Genomic DNA, 17,671 nt, shown 5'->3' on the forward strand with positions numbered 1-17,671 from the left:
ATTACCAGCAGCCAATTAACAGCTGACCTCACCATCCCACCCCAAACCACAACAAAGATCTATTATGGAGATTTCGAAAGCTTGCAGTGTAAACAACTAAGTGTGATGGATCTTCATACAGAGCTTATGGGTGTTTGCACCTCCTCCTTTGGTTTACTCACACACGCACTTCATTGAAATTCAGACCACGGTGAGGTAGACGTTTGGAAGTGTTGCAGATGTGCAGTTTTTTTTTTTCTGTAACAGGCTTTAAAGAGAACACCACTCAGAAAACCACTCAACCTATATATATGTTACTCCCACTAGTATTCACTTGATTCACTCATGTTTCTATTGCTGCCGTTAGTTGGAGCAAGTTGAAAATATTTATTAAAGCGTCCTAGAGTGTAGCAATGCATTATTGCAGCTGCATTTTATTACACTTTAGATAAAATGCAGCACATACATTTGTCGGAGTTACCGCACAATGCATCATATTAATTGAAATGTCGGCAGCTGTATCTGATATAGTTGGGTTTTTTTTAAACAGTTACTGCGATTACTATGGGGGATTTCTTAGGAACATTGTGAAGTTGTTGCTATTGGTGGAAGTTTCCTCGATAGCATAATGCCCATTCCGGGAGGATGTTTTGAAAACAGTTTCCCATCTGTCCCTGAAGGTGATGAAAATCTCCCTTGATTAACAAGTGGGAAATCTGGTTGATGGTCCCCTGTGCTGCCTCTCATCCCTTCCCAAGTGGGGATCAGAGAGGATGAAGTTTCGAGCCTGGGGATAATCTAGTTCCCTAGATTGTGATAATGCTGGTCAGGACGATCATGTGGATGAGAGCTGGTTCGGCTGTGGGTCCGTACTTGCGTATACTTGTGTGTCTGTCTGCTGGTGCGCCAAAGAGAAGAGGCAAGCGACGGCAGAGAGGGTCAGTCAATTAGTACACACAGACAATGGCAACAAAAACACCCTTTTTGCTGTTGCTGTATCCAGGCAACCGCATCAGAATTCAAGACATATCAAACAGGTGATTGCCACCATCTTCCTTTTTCAGCTTTGAGCTGTAAAATTATGAATAAGAATGCAACCATTTTAAGACGGCAAAATTAGACAAATCCTACAGTATAAAGAAGCTTATTTCCTTTTGTGCATCTTGTTTACTTGAAAACCCATTTGCACTGTAGTCAGAACGTTTGAATGCAGCAAATTTCTCGCAAATAACTGAGACGTAGCTTTGTTTGTGTACTTTGTGAATTTTTCTGAGAAATGACAGTGAGCTTAAGCTCTGCTAAATCTCATTTTAGTTTTCCTGTTGTTCCGCATGGTCTCTTCCCACCCTGATCCGTGTCTGGTGTTGGTGTCCAGCTGTTCCATCAGCACGACAAGTGGTTCAGGAAACTCCCTCATTGTTCACTGACCAATCGCAAACACCAGAATGCTGTCACCGAGCATTTTCCACCCAGTGGTTTGCATTTGCCTGCACCTGTGATTTTAGCCCAGAGGGCAGGGGATGCAGGAGGAGGGTGGCAGAATGGGGAGAGTCTGGGCATTGGGGTGGAAAGACAGTCAGTGTTGGGATTAGGCTGTCTTTCTGTCTGTCGAGATTAAAGGAAATAGATTCATTGTGCGTTCCCCCATTATGTCGTGTTTTCCTCCAAATGCATCAGAGGACAGCTGAGCCTTACCACCAGAATTTGCATTTTTGTAATTTGCATGAACTCATTGGAGCTCGGAGGCAAATTACGGTTGTGTGTGCACGTATGCATGTGTGTGTGTGTGTGTGTGTGTGTCTGGGCATGTGCTTTGTAATTTGACAAGCAAAATAAAGAACTTGTCCAAACAATCTACCACGCACGACTGGATAGAGCCTGCGCTGCTTTCACGGAAATCTAGCTCTCGAACCACCTAGACAGTCGAAGCATTTTGTTTTCCAGCATTTACTGGAATGTTAATAAATTACATTAACTGTCTTCACTGACTTACAACATGTTGTAACACAGTGTCATGCTGCAGTAGAGAGTCTACCGTGGAGAGTTACTAGAATAGATATACTCTGCAGTGCTTTGCTAGCCTGGGTTGTGAATCTTATCAGGCGGGGTTTTGGTAGTGGATTTTGTGTGTGTGATTGTGTGTGTCTGTCTGTCTATGTGCCTGCATGTGTGTGTCCAGGCCCCTCTACAGTCCATTAATCCCAAATCTAACAGACATACTGCAGAGACATCCTGTGATGTGTGCTGAATTCCTCTCTGGAATATTGGATGCTTCTTCCGTAATATTCACTTCCCTTCCTCTCATCAGGAATACATTGCTTCACCCCCCCATCCCCATCCCCCATGATGCCTGGACTTTGTGGCTGATGCCGAATTTGTTTACAATTCAGGTGTGTTTTCAGCAGTTCTCTGATCTGTAATTCTACATCTCTGAGCTCTTTTAATCCTGTTCTTATCTTGTGTAAGCCTTCTAATCTTTGACCCTAATCTTAAACCACCACATAGAATGGGGCAGCGTGGATTGAGTTGTTTTTCTCACCTTCCAATTCAATGCACGCATTTGTCAAAGAGAGGGAGAGAGAGCTGGGGTCCTCTAGCCTTTGGGGTTTCGTTCTCACAAGCTCAATCCGCTGTATTTATTGCTATACATTTCTATTTATTTGTGTTTTATTGCAGTGCGCTGGACTTTAACTCAGTCTATTCTAAAGCCTTTTGCTGATAACCCAGTCTCAGGAGTGAAACAGATGGAGAGGCAAGGAAAGTGTAAATTAGATAGTGAGATGGAAAACGCATTTCTATTTGAAATGATTATCCCTCCTGACGGGTACACTAATAGACCGTTATTGCATTTCCGTCGGTTTCTTTTAATCTAATCATGCTCATAAACAGACGAGGGAGAGTGTTAGTGTGTGCACATGTTTATCCATACAGAGACGCAAGCAACCAGTGTCTAGACGGCAAACACCAATTTGGCTGTGGAACAGAGGAACATCGATGCTAAAGCAATGTTGCTGAAACACTAGGCATGTTCTTCAGTCTTGCATGGAGTGGTAGGGACAGACAGACGGCGATAGGAGGAGGAGGAGGAGGTGCAACAGAAATGGAGGAGAGGTTGGCAGAGCTCACTGTGGCTAATACATCCAAAGTGTGTCAGTTAGCTCTCTAAATGTGTTAGGCCCCGGGGCTGAGAAAGCCAACACCATCGACTCAACCTACCTCTCTCCACCTTTCCACTTAGCCTCTGTTCAACACCCGCCAATATCCTTCGGGGAGCTACACTGCTGTTCATTGGCACAATTGATCAAATGCCTACATGCTAAAGTGTGCCGTTTTCTTATTGCATGTATTAGTCTCATGAGTGTGCTGGAGGATTCATTTAGAGCGGTGTGCCGATATGCGGCATGGCAGGTAGCTGTACAGGTTGTGTGTCTTCACACCTCTTTCCCTCTCTGGGCAGATGTAACAGGCAGTCAGGCTGAGGGCGCTCCAATTTTATTGCAGTAAGTGACGATACTAGTACTTGATAGTTCGAGACTTCACACTGTATCAGTGGCATGAACTGGACAAAGAAAAAGTTCTGGGATTGAACTTTACTGTAAAAAAAAATTTCACATACATAGATAACGGTGTTTATACTTTGTTTTGCCAAAAAACGTGTTCCAGCATGGACAGTCCCCTTCATTAGCCAAATTACATGTAAATAGTGCATGTTTCCATGTGATTTACACACAAATAATATACACAGTGGAAATTCCTGACTTGATACGCTCCAGTCTTTGGAATAGAAATAAAAAATATTTGCACACACTAGTAATCAGGCTTGGTCTGTCTGTTTGAAAACACTGGACTGGTGTCACACTATTTTTACACAGCTATGTTTCTGTTAGTTTAGCTGAATCAATGTGAGAGTGTCACAGCTGTTCTCAAGAGAAATACTGGTGGAGGTTCTGGTGGTGGTGCAGTACAGTATGTATCACAATCTGCATAATTGAATCTGAAAGGTATCATTGCAAATCCTCGGCACATCGAGCTTTTCCTCCAACCACAGGCTGGATTCTTTTACTAAAGCACATTACTCCCAAACCCTGGTTAAGAATTTCGATGAGTTAGTTAGTATTTGTGATGAAAACATGATTTCTGCTATTTTCTGTATTGGTTTGTGATGTCTGAAACATTTTACGTATCCCCGAGTCAGCACCATCCGTGACGAATTCATTCTTCTAGGTTCTGGCCCCTTCTTGGATTGCATTAGGCTCGAGTGTCGAGCCTCTTGACATGTTTCACCTACACACTCTGTCTTTATTGAGTTTGACCTGTTTCAGCCAAAGGACAGCTATTGCTCGTGGCAGCAAGCTGTCAAATAAGCATAAGGCTTTCAGAATTGGCCTTTCCATCTAGTTTTGCATGATCTTGATGAATTTATATTTTCAGAGCTTAGTTTTCATTCTGCATACAAACTCTAAAATGGCCAAGGTTGTGTGATACCGCAGAACCCTGATGCAATAGTGAGGACAACACGATGCCACTGCATACTGTAAGTGTATGTATTGTTGTATCACACTGATCGTTCTGTTGAGACGGAGAGTCAGAAACACTTTCCCTAATCCTGCTAAAGCAGCACACGTGGGAATGATTACTTGCACAAAGCCATGACACCCTGAGTTGTTCAAATCCCTTTTGTTCAAAAGAGAGCGACAAACAGTGACGCAGACATAGAGGGAAAGAGACAATAAAAGAAAGGGATTTAACTCAACAAATGTGAAAGCATTGTATGATGTCTGGTGGATCTCGTTATTGTTATGGATCGTCCGAATGAAGCCTCCGCAATGTTGGATTTGTTTGTCCTTGTTGTTTGAGGCCAGCTATCATATCAGGACAGCGCCTGATTGTAGGCGCTAAATCAGTTAAAGGAGAGATCTAGAGTATTGTAAATAGCATCATTGAAGTAATATGGCTAGAATGTGGAAAGAAATTGCTGGAGTGAAGTGCTTCAAAAGATGACCCAATTAGCAACAAAAGGTTTCCCCTCATTCTTTCCTTAATGGGGTGTTTTAAACCTGTTTTCTCCTTGGATAGAAACAGGATTTCTGTAATGAGCTCGTGAGTCATAGATTCTCTCGGCTGATTTTTTTTTTTTTCTTCATCTTTTTCTTCCCTGCTCCCTCCCTTTACTCTTTCTCTTTCCTTCTCTTTCTCACTTCATTTATTGCGAGCAGTGTTTCTCTAAATGGGCCAAGGCAACTTTCCTTGCCGTCTACTGGGGGAAGGAAGTAGATTAAGGCTATTAACACGCACAAGGATGCTGATCAGCCTTTCTGGTCTCAACTCTGGTCCATACTGTGCTCCCTCTCCTAAGGCTCTTCAGTTATAGCCACCCTTTGAACATGGTGTGTTTGTATTTGTGTGTGGTGGAGTGTTGTTTGACTGAAACAGCCCATTTGGTTTTCCGCAAATATAATCTAAGGGTGTCACACAGCGACCAAAGCAGCAAAAAAACAGTGCACTCTCGTTCACATCTCCAAACCAAAGTATTAGTGAGTAGAAATAAAACATAGCGCAGGCATGCTGCGTCTGTTTATGTTGCTTATGAGTGAGCATGCTGCGATGCGCACACAATAAAGACACAATAATGCTATATTTAGATGACAAACTTCCATAAACCCAAGCTAAAGAGAGAAGAAATAAACAAAAGAGAAGTGGAAAAAAGCAAGGCGGTCCAGAAGCATCCCCTGTCACGGTGCAATCCCCCATGTCCTAATTACACAGGCTTAGCAGAAACGGAGGATTAGCGACTGATTCAGCATGCTGCTCTCCTCATCTTCTAATAAGTCCCCTTCTTGTCGCCTCGCCCTCCTTTGTGCCGCCCTCCATGTCTCTCTCCAGGTAAAGGTAGCCAGATACGATTGACCTATAGCTTTTTGTGTCCCTTTGTTCCTTTTAGCTTGCATGTCTGCCTCAAACAACATCACCTAATCCCATTTTAAAAGTGCAGCAGGCTTGTTTCGTTAGCGCCTCTCCTCACTTTATGTTCAGTATTTGGATATAGAACGTTTTTTTTTTTTTTTGCATCAGTGATACATATAGGCTCACATTGTACACTGTACATGCTTCATTTTGTACGTATGCGTTTCCATGTGCCAGTGCAGGTGGTGGCACTGTGTACAGTGCGCCTGTTAATTATAGGATGAATGTGTTTTTTGTTTTTCTTTCTTCACTAGTCGTGACTAGTTGGTGAATACATTGAGCACATTTTGTTAACAGCACAGTAACTGTATTTATATATTATGTAGACATCTACATAATTATGTTGACATTTCTGATATTGGGCTTCCACGCGATATCTCCCCGTATCTTTTTTTACAATGTCATATACTTTAAATGTAAAAGGCACAAACTTCGTTGGGATCAAATTTACACGTAAATAGAGTGTATTATGGCTGTATTTCTTACAGTTTTCTGCTGGGGAACAATATTTTATGTAAACTTCAACCCGTCTATAATTATTTTTTGCGTGATTATTTGTGAAGATTGGTACATTTTATATTTGCTCTTGTGTAATTTTTCCTGTATTTTGGGTTCTTGGCAGCTTTGTACTTTGTTGAATTAACCCAAATTAACCTGGATTAATCGTGTTGGTTTAGTTCAGCTTTCATATTAGTTTCATGTCTTGATGGCAAAGTGCAGGATATGGTAAGAATGTATCGTAGCTGACGGTTCTAAATGTCAATCATACAACATATGCTACAGTATACCGCGCTTGATATTTATTTTCTTCCAGGTTATAGCTTTTCCATGTTAAGTGTTTGATAGGTATAAATAGCTTGATTTTAGCAGGATGATGTAAGGCTTGTTCCTCTCAGACATCTATATCTAATAGCTTGCCCGTGGCTGCTCTGCTGCAATCGCTCCACCATTAGAACACTTAAGGAGTGAAAGAAAGTGGGGTTGAAGAGTGAGCTGTAGCCAGAGGAAATGTGAATTATACAAGGTCTTAAGTCATAGGTTGGAAAAGAGGGTTTTGGATTGGCTGAAGCAAGGATCTTCTTTGACTGACCTTGCATTATTTATTGAGTGTCTGTGACTGCTGTGAACAGTGAATGATCCGAGTTTTCTGAAAACACAATGAAGAAAAAAGAACAAAAAAAAGTTTTTCTGTCGCCAGCAATAAAACCGACTCATTGAAGAACGCTTGGAACTTGGTTGAATAGGCTACTTCAACACGGCAGTGGGAATGTTCTAAAGAGTGTTGTCACACGTCACAGATGTGGTTCCAGATAAACATTGGTTTGCCTGTTCTCAGCACTTTTTGGCCTTGGATGGGTTCCCATGGCCGTTCATTACAGTTGAACCTGTTTGTTGAGGTGACTAGTGTTTTATTCTGAGGTCTGATTGTTAACAGATAACAGAGTTACACACAAGCCGACCTTCACCATCAATTAAAGCTCAAAGAAACCCTTTGATGATTGAGATTATAGCAAGCAACACATGGCTAAACTGTGAATGACAAGTTTGTAGCATGTAGTGAAAACACACTTAATGCAATGAAAAGCCATTCATATTTGAATATCTTTTAATATATATATATATATAATGGTATCTTTAAATGAACTTCATAAAAAAACAAAATCAATATGCCCTGAAGTTGCAGACCCTGGCAGAGTTTACGTGCACATTATGTTCTGCTCTATTCAGACAGAATCCGGCAAACACACACCCACATATGTACACGTGTACACGCATGTGACGGCCTTTATATAACCACATGGTCACTTGCAAACTAATTTGTATTTATAAGGACCACATTGTGCATTTCAGGGCCCTCATTTCTGCTTTGTGTAAAAGGGAAAGTGCTGTTTGAGAACATCCACGCGGCTGTCCAGATGCCCCTCATCTCTACAACCCACAGACCTTTCTCGTCACCCACAGCACACAGCTGTGCTTGCTCATCATTGATTAGGCTTTGTGTGTTTGTTTTTGTTTGAATATGAGCTTATGCTCCTCTTCCTCCTCCTCTTGGGTTTTTTTATCCCTCACTCTCCTATGCATAAATACTCTCTCCTCAGGGTGTTCTTTGAACAACTTAGCCAGGCATTAGTTGACGGAGAGGCCTGCAGTTTGTGAGGGAACGCCTGAAGAGAGGACGTGTTTGATCCTGCGATACATGTCCTTGTTTCAGTCTCGGCATTGCCAGCCACCGGGCACCCCCACCGCTGCTGCCAAGCTTTTCCTGATATGCGTCGGTATTCTCTTGCCTCCCACTGTGATAAACGCTATTACACTGGAGAGAAGTATCCTTCTCATTGTGCTAAGCCACCCACTGCACAAAACAATCCAAACCTGTTCCCCGAACGAACAGCTACACTCACAGTAGAACTTTGAATCACTGATCAGACGCTAACCAACAATTAATCACGTTATATTATGGAATTGTTTTATCTTGGATACTGCTATATTATCAGAGAATACAGATATATTACCAGAGAGAGCTTTACCAGAAAGAAAAACTATTAATGCGTTTAAAAATGCACTTTACTCCAAATTAGCCTTTAAAATCACATCATGGGCACCAGTAACTGCTGTTTACTGATTACATGGCGAGCAGTAGGCCGGTATACGTTGCAGGTCTCACAGCAAAGTATGGTGAATACACCGAAAACAGCATTTTCATGGAAATACTATTGTATTGTAATCTCTTGAAATAATGTTGACAAAACAGACTTGCCAACTGTAGAGAACAACCTGCTCTCCCAGCACCGCTCTGCTCTAGAATCATAACAATATCAGATTCAGCAATACACCAGAGTAATGTGCTCAATTTCACCACAGCAGTGCTGCGCAAGGACAAAGACCTATAAAATAACTCGCTCGATATCTGACTTGATGAGAAATATAACATGTTGATTTCTTTGAGTCTGTGTCTAGGTAAAACTAAATTCACAGCAGAATAAATATTGAGTTTCATAATAAAATAGCAGCTCTTTTATTCAAAAATTCAAAAAAGCGGCAACTGTGAGATGCATTAATAGAGAATACAACATTCTTTTTTTTTTTGTATTTCGACCGGGAAAATGGGTCCCTCCTGTCTTAAATGTATTGCTTAGAAAACAAAATCTGAAATTTCCAACGCACACTCCGTTTACACACACCTGAAGTTTTTTTTTTGTTGTAGACTGGCAACCTGAGAAGCCATAAGATATTTACTTAACATTAGGCTCAGTCAGAGTGGAGACTCTCATCTGTGCAGTTCAAATATTTAGTCACCCTGATTGCAGGGGGGGGGGGGGGGGGGGAGGGGGGGGGGGGGTCAGGATCAGCTGGGCTAGATGGCAGTAGGCGAGGAAATTAAAAACACAATAACACACACATGCATGCACACATAAACACACACTGTGAGCTCCCTCAGGTGAACAGGTGCAGTCATGGTCTGTCACAGATGCTCTGCGCAATTCGTCAGCTGCCTTTCCTCCTGTCCACCTTGGCTGGGTTGGGGGATATTCACGACAACCCAACCTCGACACACAAGTACACACACAGATGCATTATCTTGGATCATTCCCCATTCTTATAGGCCAGGTGTGCATGATGGTTAAAGGAATCACCACCACTGTGATGAGTGATACATTATTATTATGTGTTTATTGCTTTTTTATTTAACTTTCCTGCACCTTCTTTTTAAACGTACTGAACACTCTGCCACACTACGGCGGTTTGTGTGTTCAGCTCGCTGCTGCTGCTTTGCTAGCAATACCCTGTGTGTACAGCTCTCTCTTGGTTCCTCTCTCCCTCCCACCACAGGAACCACAGTGTGTGACAGAGGGACATTAATCACAGGGCCGGGTAATAAAGCGAGGAGGGATGGGCATGCAGGGCCAGGGGGGCAGGCGTCTGGAGGGAGAAAAGGGTGTTTAGGGAAATCACACCGTGCTTTATGACACACACTGATACACAGGCACATTTTTACACTCACAGGTTTAGGTGCACATCCTTCATGCACTGTACTGAAAGCTTCCACCCTGAAAGTTTGAAAAATTCAATCTAGCAGAGGAGGAAAAACAACAACTCAGGATTCAAGGAATGGTGACCAGTTGCTTTCTATTAATATGTGTTGAGGGAGAGCCTCGTGCCTTCTTTCCCACCTGTGTGTGTGTGATTCTACGTGGCCCGTGGCCCTCGTTAATTAAGTGTTAATTTAGTAAAAGCCTTTTTTTGGAAGGATAACAGAGGGGCACTTTTTTTAGAATGTGGAAAGAGATGAGAGGCGTTTTATGGCTCAGTAGAAGAAGCATCTTGTTGAGATGGCTGCGGGAGCTTTTCATGATACTGATAACTCTCATGATATGAGGTGAAATAAAAATGTGGCTGTTTGTACATGAGTACGAGCTAAATGACAGCAGCACACACAATTTAGTGGTCTGCTGGGTTTAACTGTATTAGGTGTTTGGGTTTTTTCCAGCATTTATTCCTGACCTCTTTGGGTTATTGGAGTTTTTTAATATCAACCTCATTCCATCTTGACATTTTACAGTGGACGCTGGGTTTTGTATCATATCAAGTGGAGTTGTGATAGTGGATATTGAGTGTGTGTGTCTGTGTGTTGTGCATTTTTCTCTTGCATCTGCACTTGCATGGGTTTCCTGTTCTTGTAAATCAACCAACTATAACAAAGGCTCACTGCTCCAGGTGCTAAAGATCAGGGCATTCAACTAAGAGAAAGCAGAGACGACAACATTGTGAATCTGACCTTTTTTTTTTTTTTTAACAAAAGAAAAACTTTATATATTTTCAGAAATGAACTCATACATACACATCCAGTGTCATGCTTACAGATACAATTTAAATTCACAATAGATGTAGCTCTCTGTTGTTTAGTCTTTGCCTTGGGAAAGCCATCACACACTACATTTTAGATGCTCTTCTCTGCTGTTAAATGGAATTCTTTATTCAAATTATGCATAGTTTATTCTGCAAGAACTACCTCTAACAACGTCCTAGTCACTTAAAAGAGATACATGTAGGGACTGTTTTTTTCCTTTGCATTTTGGATGAGGCACCTCATTGGTTCAGAAAGTAATTACAACAAATCCTTCATTCCTCTATCTTTAGTTTTCACTAGTCTATCTCACCCCGGGTGCTGTTACGAGGTGCGGCAGCATCTGATGTTGACAAATAGCACGGTGAACCCAGATCAATTACTTTTCTTCTTCTTTTTGCAATGTTGCTGTATTAAGGGACTTTCTGGATCCGTCAAGATTTCTTTGTGTCCTTTTGCTATTTCGCACGGATTTCTTAGAGCAGCGTAACTACTTTTATATCTGTTTCATGTGCTCTTAGCAGTAAAGATAACTGGCAGCTACATAGCCGTCCTATCTAACTCATTGTTATCCAGTCTTGCTATTCTGCCCTAAAGCAAGGCAATTAACCCTGCCAGAGAGGTGGTAAAATATCTCTGGTTGCTCACTGAAAAGAAGTACAAAAGAGTGTGTGGAGTTAATTACACGTTTTGGTTGTCAGTAGAGGTGTAATAAATATCTGATTTTAATCAGGGATCCAGGTCAAGTGTCTGCAATAGAAATTCAAAGATACAAACTCCTGACCGGGCAATTCAGTCAGAATTTCAGTGACACTTGACTTGTAAATGAAGCCGAATCTTGCCTCGGATGTTTTGGTCACAATTTCCTATTTGGTTCAGGGCCAATGTGCTTACAATATGTACCCTCCTTTTCAAGCCTTGTTTGGAAGAATATAGCTTTTTCTTTGGCCGTACAATATCACTGCCCAAGATCGTAAACATGATTTAAAAAAAAAAAAAAAAGTGACCACTGAAAGATAAAAAACTGCGTGTCTGTTGTAAACACAGATGGATATCTTGTGGTTCAAGGTATCTTGGGGTTTTGATTTTACAAAAAGTACTAACAAATAATTTCATCTGAAAAATGAAAGCAATAATGTCACAAAAAAAAGAATGCAATGATAGATTGAGGGCATCTACTAAAAGGATATCAACATAAAACATAAAATAGATTTGCAGTATAAGCAGTTCTTAGGTGATGGAGAAATATAAACGCTTATTTGCCAACAGTTTATATGGTAATATGATTATTTTTCTCAATGATTTATTGCTTATTCAGATATAATGAATAAAGCTGATTATTAGTGTGCTTCATCATTGTTCCATATCAAATCATTGACCGTGATTGCATGTTTGAGTGTAGCCATCAGTGTAATTTATCTTGGACCATACACAGAGCTGAAAGAGAAACTGGACAGCAAGCAACTGAGCCCCGTCCCTGGTAGCCAAATTATCACAGGCAAATGTGTCCTTGGTGGAAGCTTCTGTTGCCCGTCCCAGAGAGCTGGTGGAGCCATTGTGAAGAAAGACAGGGAGGGAGGAGGGGAGAGAGAGAAAGAGAAAGGGAGGGACGGAGGGAGATGAATGTCACCCTTGCTCTCATATGTCATATTGTTAACCATAGATACGAGAACGCCTCAAGGTTGAACGTGCAGCAGAGACATAAATAATCTATCAGAGGTTTCCTCCGACTAAATAGAGGGAAATATGTCTGCATGGATTATTTATGCTTTAATATGCACACGGTGAATGGACAATCACCTCTGAGAGCATGAAGACATTGTTGGGGCCAAGTTAATTGTGTGTGTCTGGAATGCATGCGAGATGGGTGTGTTTGGGGCAGTGGTTGTCGAGCTTGGTTACACGTAGGGTCTATATTTTGTGGCTTGGTGATGGATTATGGCGTGCTCTGCTCGGAAAGTGTATTCAGGTTTGTATTATTCATGTTCAAGCTTCCGTCCGAATCATCGATCTTTGTGCTTTTGACATGTTCGTTCTTTCTCACTCAAATCTCGAATCACTCGTGCGCAAACACAGGCACACACACACACACACACGCAAACGTGCTTCTGAGTGTGTGCGGATGAATTCCGTCACCCCCCTCTACACCCCCCACGCACACACTATTTAAATGTAGTCCATCTCAAAGCGGCCTGGTGTCCGCTTTTCCAGCTCACCCTATTTCCTCTTCAGATGACTGCCTCGACATAGGAAATGTCAGGCTCTCTTTGCCGGCGCTGTGTGGCTTCTTCAAACATTTGTGAAGTGTTAAGCTCATCTCTACAGCTTAGGAGGGCAGTCTCTCAGGAATCTGGGCTGCCGACCCGCAGCACAGCAAAGACAGCCGAGCCAAGTGCACTCAAGCACGTCCACTCTGCCCGCTTATTTGCATCAATGCAAGATTGTATTAGTGCCGCGTTTTGTGGTCGTTACAGCGGCACACCCGCCGTACTGTAAAGGTCCAGTCCAGGATACAGCTTTGAGTAGCCTCATTCCTCAATCCTTGCATTAATATACCACTCACAATTTCAGCTACTGACTTTGGTTTCAGGCTTCAAACCACAACAGGCTTGTTACATGAAGACAAATTACACTGATTTAATTTGTGGTGTTGGTCTTACACTCAATACACGAGGACAAAGATTCATCATGAGGAATCTAGGTTTAAACCATTACCAGCAGGGGAGAAGAAAGCTGTTTTCTGTTCATTACAAAACATGCAATTGCGAAACATACGACTTTGTTTTAGCTCAAATGTTTTAGTCGGCCACTTTTGCTATTGACACTCTATATTGAAAGTCGACAATGCCAGATTTAAGCTCCTATGAATAGACTTGCGTAATTCCTCTCAATAAAGAAAGCTGCCTCAGTTTTCTTTCAGTTAATGTTCCAAAAAGTGTATTCTAGCAAACAAACAAGTGTTTGTCTTCACAAACCGGCATATATGCATTGCCTATCTCAAAACAAATAGGCAAATTGGCCTGAGCTGCTGCATTTGTTTAGAAGACTGTGCAAGCAACCTTTGGATTTTACTGGAAAACATTATTGAATGCTGCTGTTTTCTTTCATTCTTGGGTTTGTCTAGCCTGTACCTTGTTGAGTTTACACTTTTTTAACGTGATGGAATGATTGATGGATGTTTGTAAAGGCTTCATACTGAAATGCTCACACGCTACTGCAGAGCCAAACACGCTCTCTGATATGTGTGGATGAGAATGAGAAACAAGGAACTAGTTGCAATTTCATTAGTTTAGTCCCAACTGTTAGAATCCCGTCTATTTGGGCTCTCTTGGTTTTCTTCTCTTGGTTTCATCCCACCTGGCCAATGGAAGAATTCCATTTGTGGGACAACAGATGCTCTTTCTTTTCTCTTTTCTTCACGTCACGCCCGAGAGGAGAAAATAAACGGGCTCCTCTTTTTTTTTTTAATTATTATTATTTTTTAATCCAAGTTTGGGATCTGTTTGACGCAGGCATGAACACTCCAATAATCAGCCAGAGTGTGCATCTCTCTCAATAGAGATGAAAGAGGGGAACACAAACACACACTTATACACACATGCATGCACACACAACAACAACAGGAGCACACAAATAAACAGGCACAAACACATGGGGAGGAAGCACAAGCCATTTGGCACAGGCTCTCTGTCTAGGGAGGTCTTCAAAGCCCACTGACATGAATTTATGATAACGCCACTATGCCTTTGCCAAACCTCAACTGTTGTTGTTTTTCTCTCGCTCCCTCCCCAACCCTTCTGTATGCTCTGCCAGCCCCTTGATCAGAGCTTTGAAAAATGCTAGCAGGTGTCCCCCAGTCCCTTGGAAAGGTGTGTGCGTGTGTGTGTGTGTGTGCGTGCGTGCGTGCACATGTGTATGCATTTGCATGTGTGTTTGGAATGAGACATCCTTGGCTGGCTCTTCCCTTTTTATATCATTTCATTAGATTTGGCTCCGCTTAACTTTGGGCTCCAACTCTTTGTACAGTTCAGTTTCATAATGGCAGTATGATTCTATTACCCTCTCGCTGTGTGGCTTTACACTTTCCTGTTCTACACTGCTGACCTAAATATCTCTTTCTTCTCCATCCATCCCCTCCCTTTCTTTCTATCTGCAGATGAGGACTGTGTGAATTGTACGGAGGAGTGCCGGGTACTGGGTCATTCTGACCGCTGCTGGATGCCCCAGTTCCCCGCTGGAGGAAACCAGGCAGAAGGTGTTGACTACCGCAACAATATGTTCGTGCCAGCGGGCATGGAGACTGTGCCTGAGACAGAGACCTACGAGACTGTCAACCCCAATGGCAAGAAGACGTTCTGTACATTTGGAAAAGAGAGGCGTGACCACACCATCCTGGTCGCCAATGTCAAGCCCTACTTGAAGGCGAAACGAGCCCTCAGTCCACTGCTGCAAGAGGTACCTTCAGCCTCCAGCAGTCCTACCAAGGGCTGCTCCACCATGTCTCCCTGCTCTTCAGTCAAAAGCCCAGCTGACGGAGCTGAAGGCAAACCGCCTCCTGCCACCTGCTCCGGCCACTACGGGCCTCCTGATGGTCAGTACCTGTCACCAACCAAACAAAGCAGAGACCAGGGGGTCTACCCACCCTTGCCTCCTTCAGACCCGGTGGCCAAGGTGCTCGCAGAGGCCCGCTCTAGGATCAGCCAAGAGGCCACAGGGGAAATGGAGTGTGTTCTGGAGCAGGTCGAGCCCGACGCGAACCGTGATAGAATGGACGCTGACCAGGTGGTGAGAGACATCGACAAACTATTGCAGGACTGCAGAGGAAGTGAGGCCACTGGAACACTCAGGAAGTGACACAAAGGACTGCAAAAAAAAGAATTGTGGAGGTAGAGAGAGGAATATAATGCTATTCTAAAAACTCTCATGCCAAAACTGTTACCAAAACAAATGAAAAAGGTTAAACGGCTCTTCTGTTAGAGTTCTTTTCACTGTATTTGTTGTTGAAAAATGCCAACTTTGGATGGACGATGGGAACATTTATTATGTCAGTCATTTGGCACCAGTTTGGTGCTGGGATCCCTACCAACAAAAAGGAACTGGGTGACAAACATCTGAATTCTGCTGAATTTATATTTTGTTTTGGATTCTTAAGCAAATTGCAGAGGCTTATGCCTCTGGCACCTCGCAAGCTATTATCTAAGTGCCCACCAGCTCATAAGTGTGTTGTTTATGGTCTCTTGTGAAATCCTACATATCTAAGTGTGTGTAGGTGGATTTCTGTTATGTGTGATGGCCATAGAATCTGAATGAAAAAGGACTATTTATGGTCAGACATGACAATCGATGCGAAAACAGTGAAACAAATTCTTATCCGTTTTGGACAGTGAAAGACCTAAATACACAAAACAACCTTATCTCTCTTGACTTAAATATAGGTGTTTAATGTGTGATGGATACTGTATCTGAATATGAAGCGATTGGTTAATCAGGTGTGTGTTCGCAGGGATTGGTTATGGACTTGGCTGAAGGAGAATTATTAACAGTGTAACCATGTTTCACTTGTCATTTGTAGCCACATGTGTAAGCTGTGTCTGTCTCACGCCTCTATTTAAACATTCATGTTGCTGACTGGTGTAGTTGCATTCACCAATTGTACACACATTTTACACATGTGCACTACACTTTGCTCATACACGTGCTGACACACTCACATGCACTGATGACCCTACAGACACACACATACACACTAATGCTTACACACAACTGGCCATCTGTGTAATTGTCTTATACATGGACATCATCAGCTTTCCGTCCCTTGTGTACAGTGAATTATCATGTGTGTGACTATGCCTTAAGGCAATCACAGGTTGTATAAATAGGGACATTCTTTCCTCAACTGTGAAAAGATTAAATCTATATGATTATATAGATGACTATATGTATGAATTCATGTATAGTGTCCAAATATTAACTACATATTTATACATTTTATAAGAAAAAAATAAATGAGGAATCTCAGTAAAAAGTGTCCTTGAGTTAAGGTCAAGTGTGGGGTATTAACTCAAAGAACTGCAAAGGACACTGCCATTGTTTCGAAGACAAATATCCAAAAATATAAATAACAAGAAATTGTCCCTTCACATTATCACTATACATAATATCATTATATGTGTAAATGTATTCAATTTAGATGTGTTTACATAAAAAAACTGACATATTTTTAATGATTTTACTGCAATTTCTGTGCATTTGAGCCAAATTGTTATGTGTACAAAAGCTATATTGTGTATTTTATTAAATTAATATATAGTTGTGTTGCAATATACATGGGCTTATATTGTATTTGGCAAAAGTTGCCTTAGTAGCTGTCGAACTCTGTGAGTTTGCTTTAGTTTGGGTTTTGGTGTTTCTTTTCCTCTCTATTCTGCGTCTTTGCAGGCTGGCTTCAGTGCTTTTGAGATGTCGCCTCTTTTTACCCGAAGGTCCAGCTGGATCAAATACAATAACTGTTGAAGCTTAATGAGCCAGCTGATTTAGAATACAATTCAAACCAACAACAAAAAGCAACAACCGCAACATAACAGTTTGAATATTTTTACTGAGCAGATTTTTACCGGGCAGCTATTTTCTTTAACAATAACTAGTATGCGTATCTCTTGTGTCACATATGTTTTTACTTTTTTTTTTTCTCCAAAAAAGAAACCTGCCATATTGAAAGTGGAGTGGTTTCCTTGGTGATCATAAAACTGCCTTACTGTCTCTGCGGAGAGCTTGTTGTATCTGTGGAGCTTGTGACTGCTTATAAAGCCCTGGTCCACCAGAATGTGCATTTTCTATTAAGGACTAAAAGGTTCTTTTTCAGTAGTCTGTGTTGTTTATGTA

General features: G+C 41.8%; 1 protein-coding gene across 1 annotated transcript in view; it reads left to right on the top strand.

Annotated features, from left to right (window-relative positions):
- The window catches only part of pcdh17 (protocadherin 17), a gene marked incomplete at both ends in the record, with an annotated part of 51,346 nt that extends 35,703 nt beyond the window's left edge, over positions 1-15,643 (top strand). Inside the window, one exon of the mRNA XM_079179874.1 lies at positions 14,946-15,643. Coding sequence (XP_079036000.1) covers positions 14,946-15,643 — 698 coding nt within the window. The remainder of the gene's footprint in view (positions 1-14,945) is intronic.
- Between the last annotated feature and the right edge of the window lie 2,028 nt (positions 15,644-17,671).

Source organism: Pholis gunnellus (genome assembly GCF_910591455.1).
Source record: "Pholis gunnellus genome assembly, chromosome: 1".
NCBI lineage: Eukaryota > Metazoa > Chordata > Actinopteri > Perciformes > Pholidae > Pholis > Pholis gunnellus.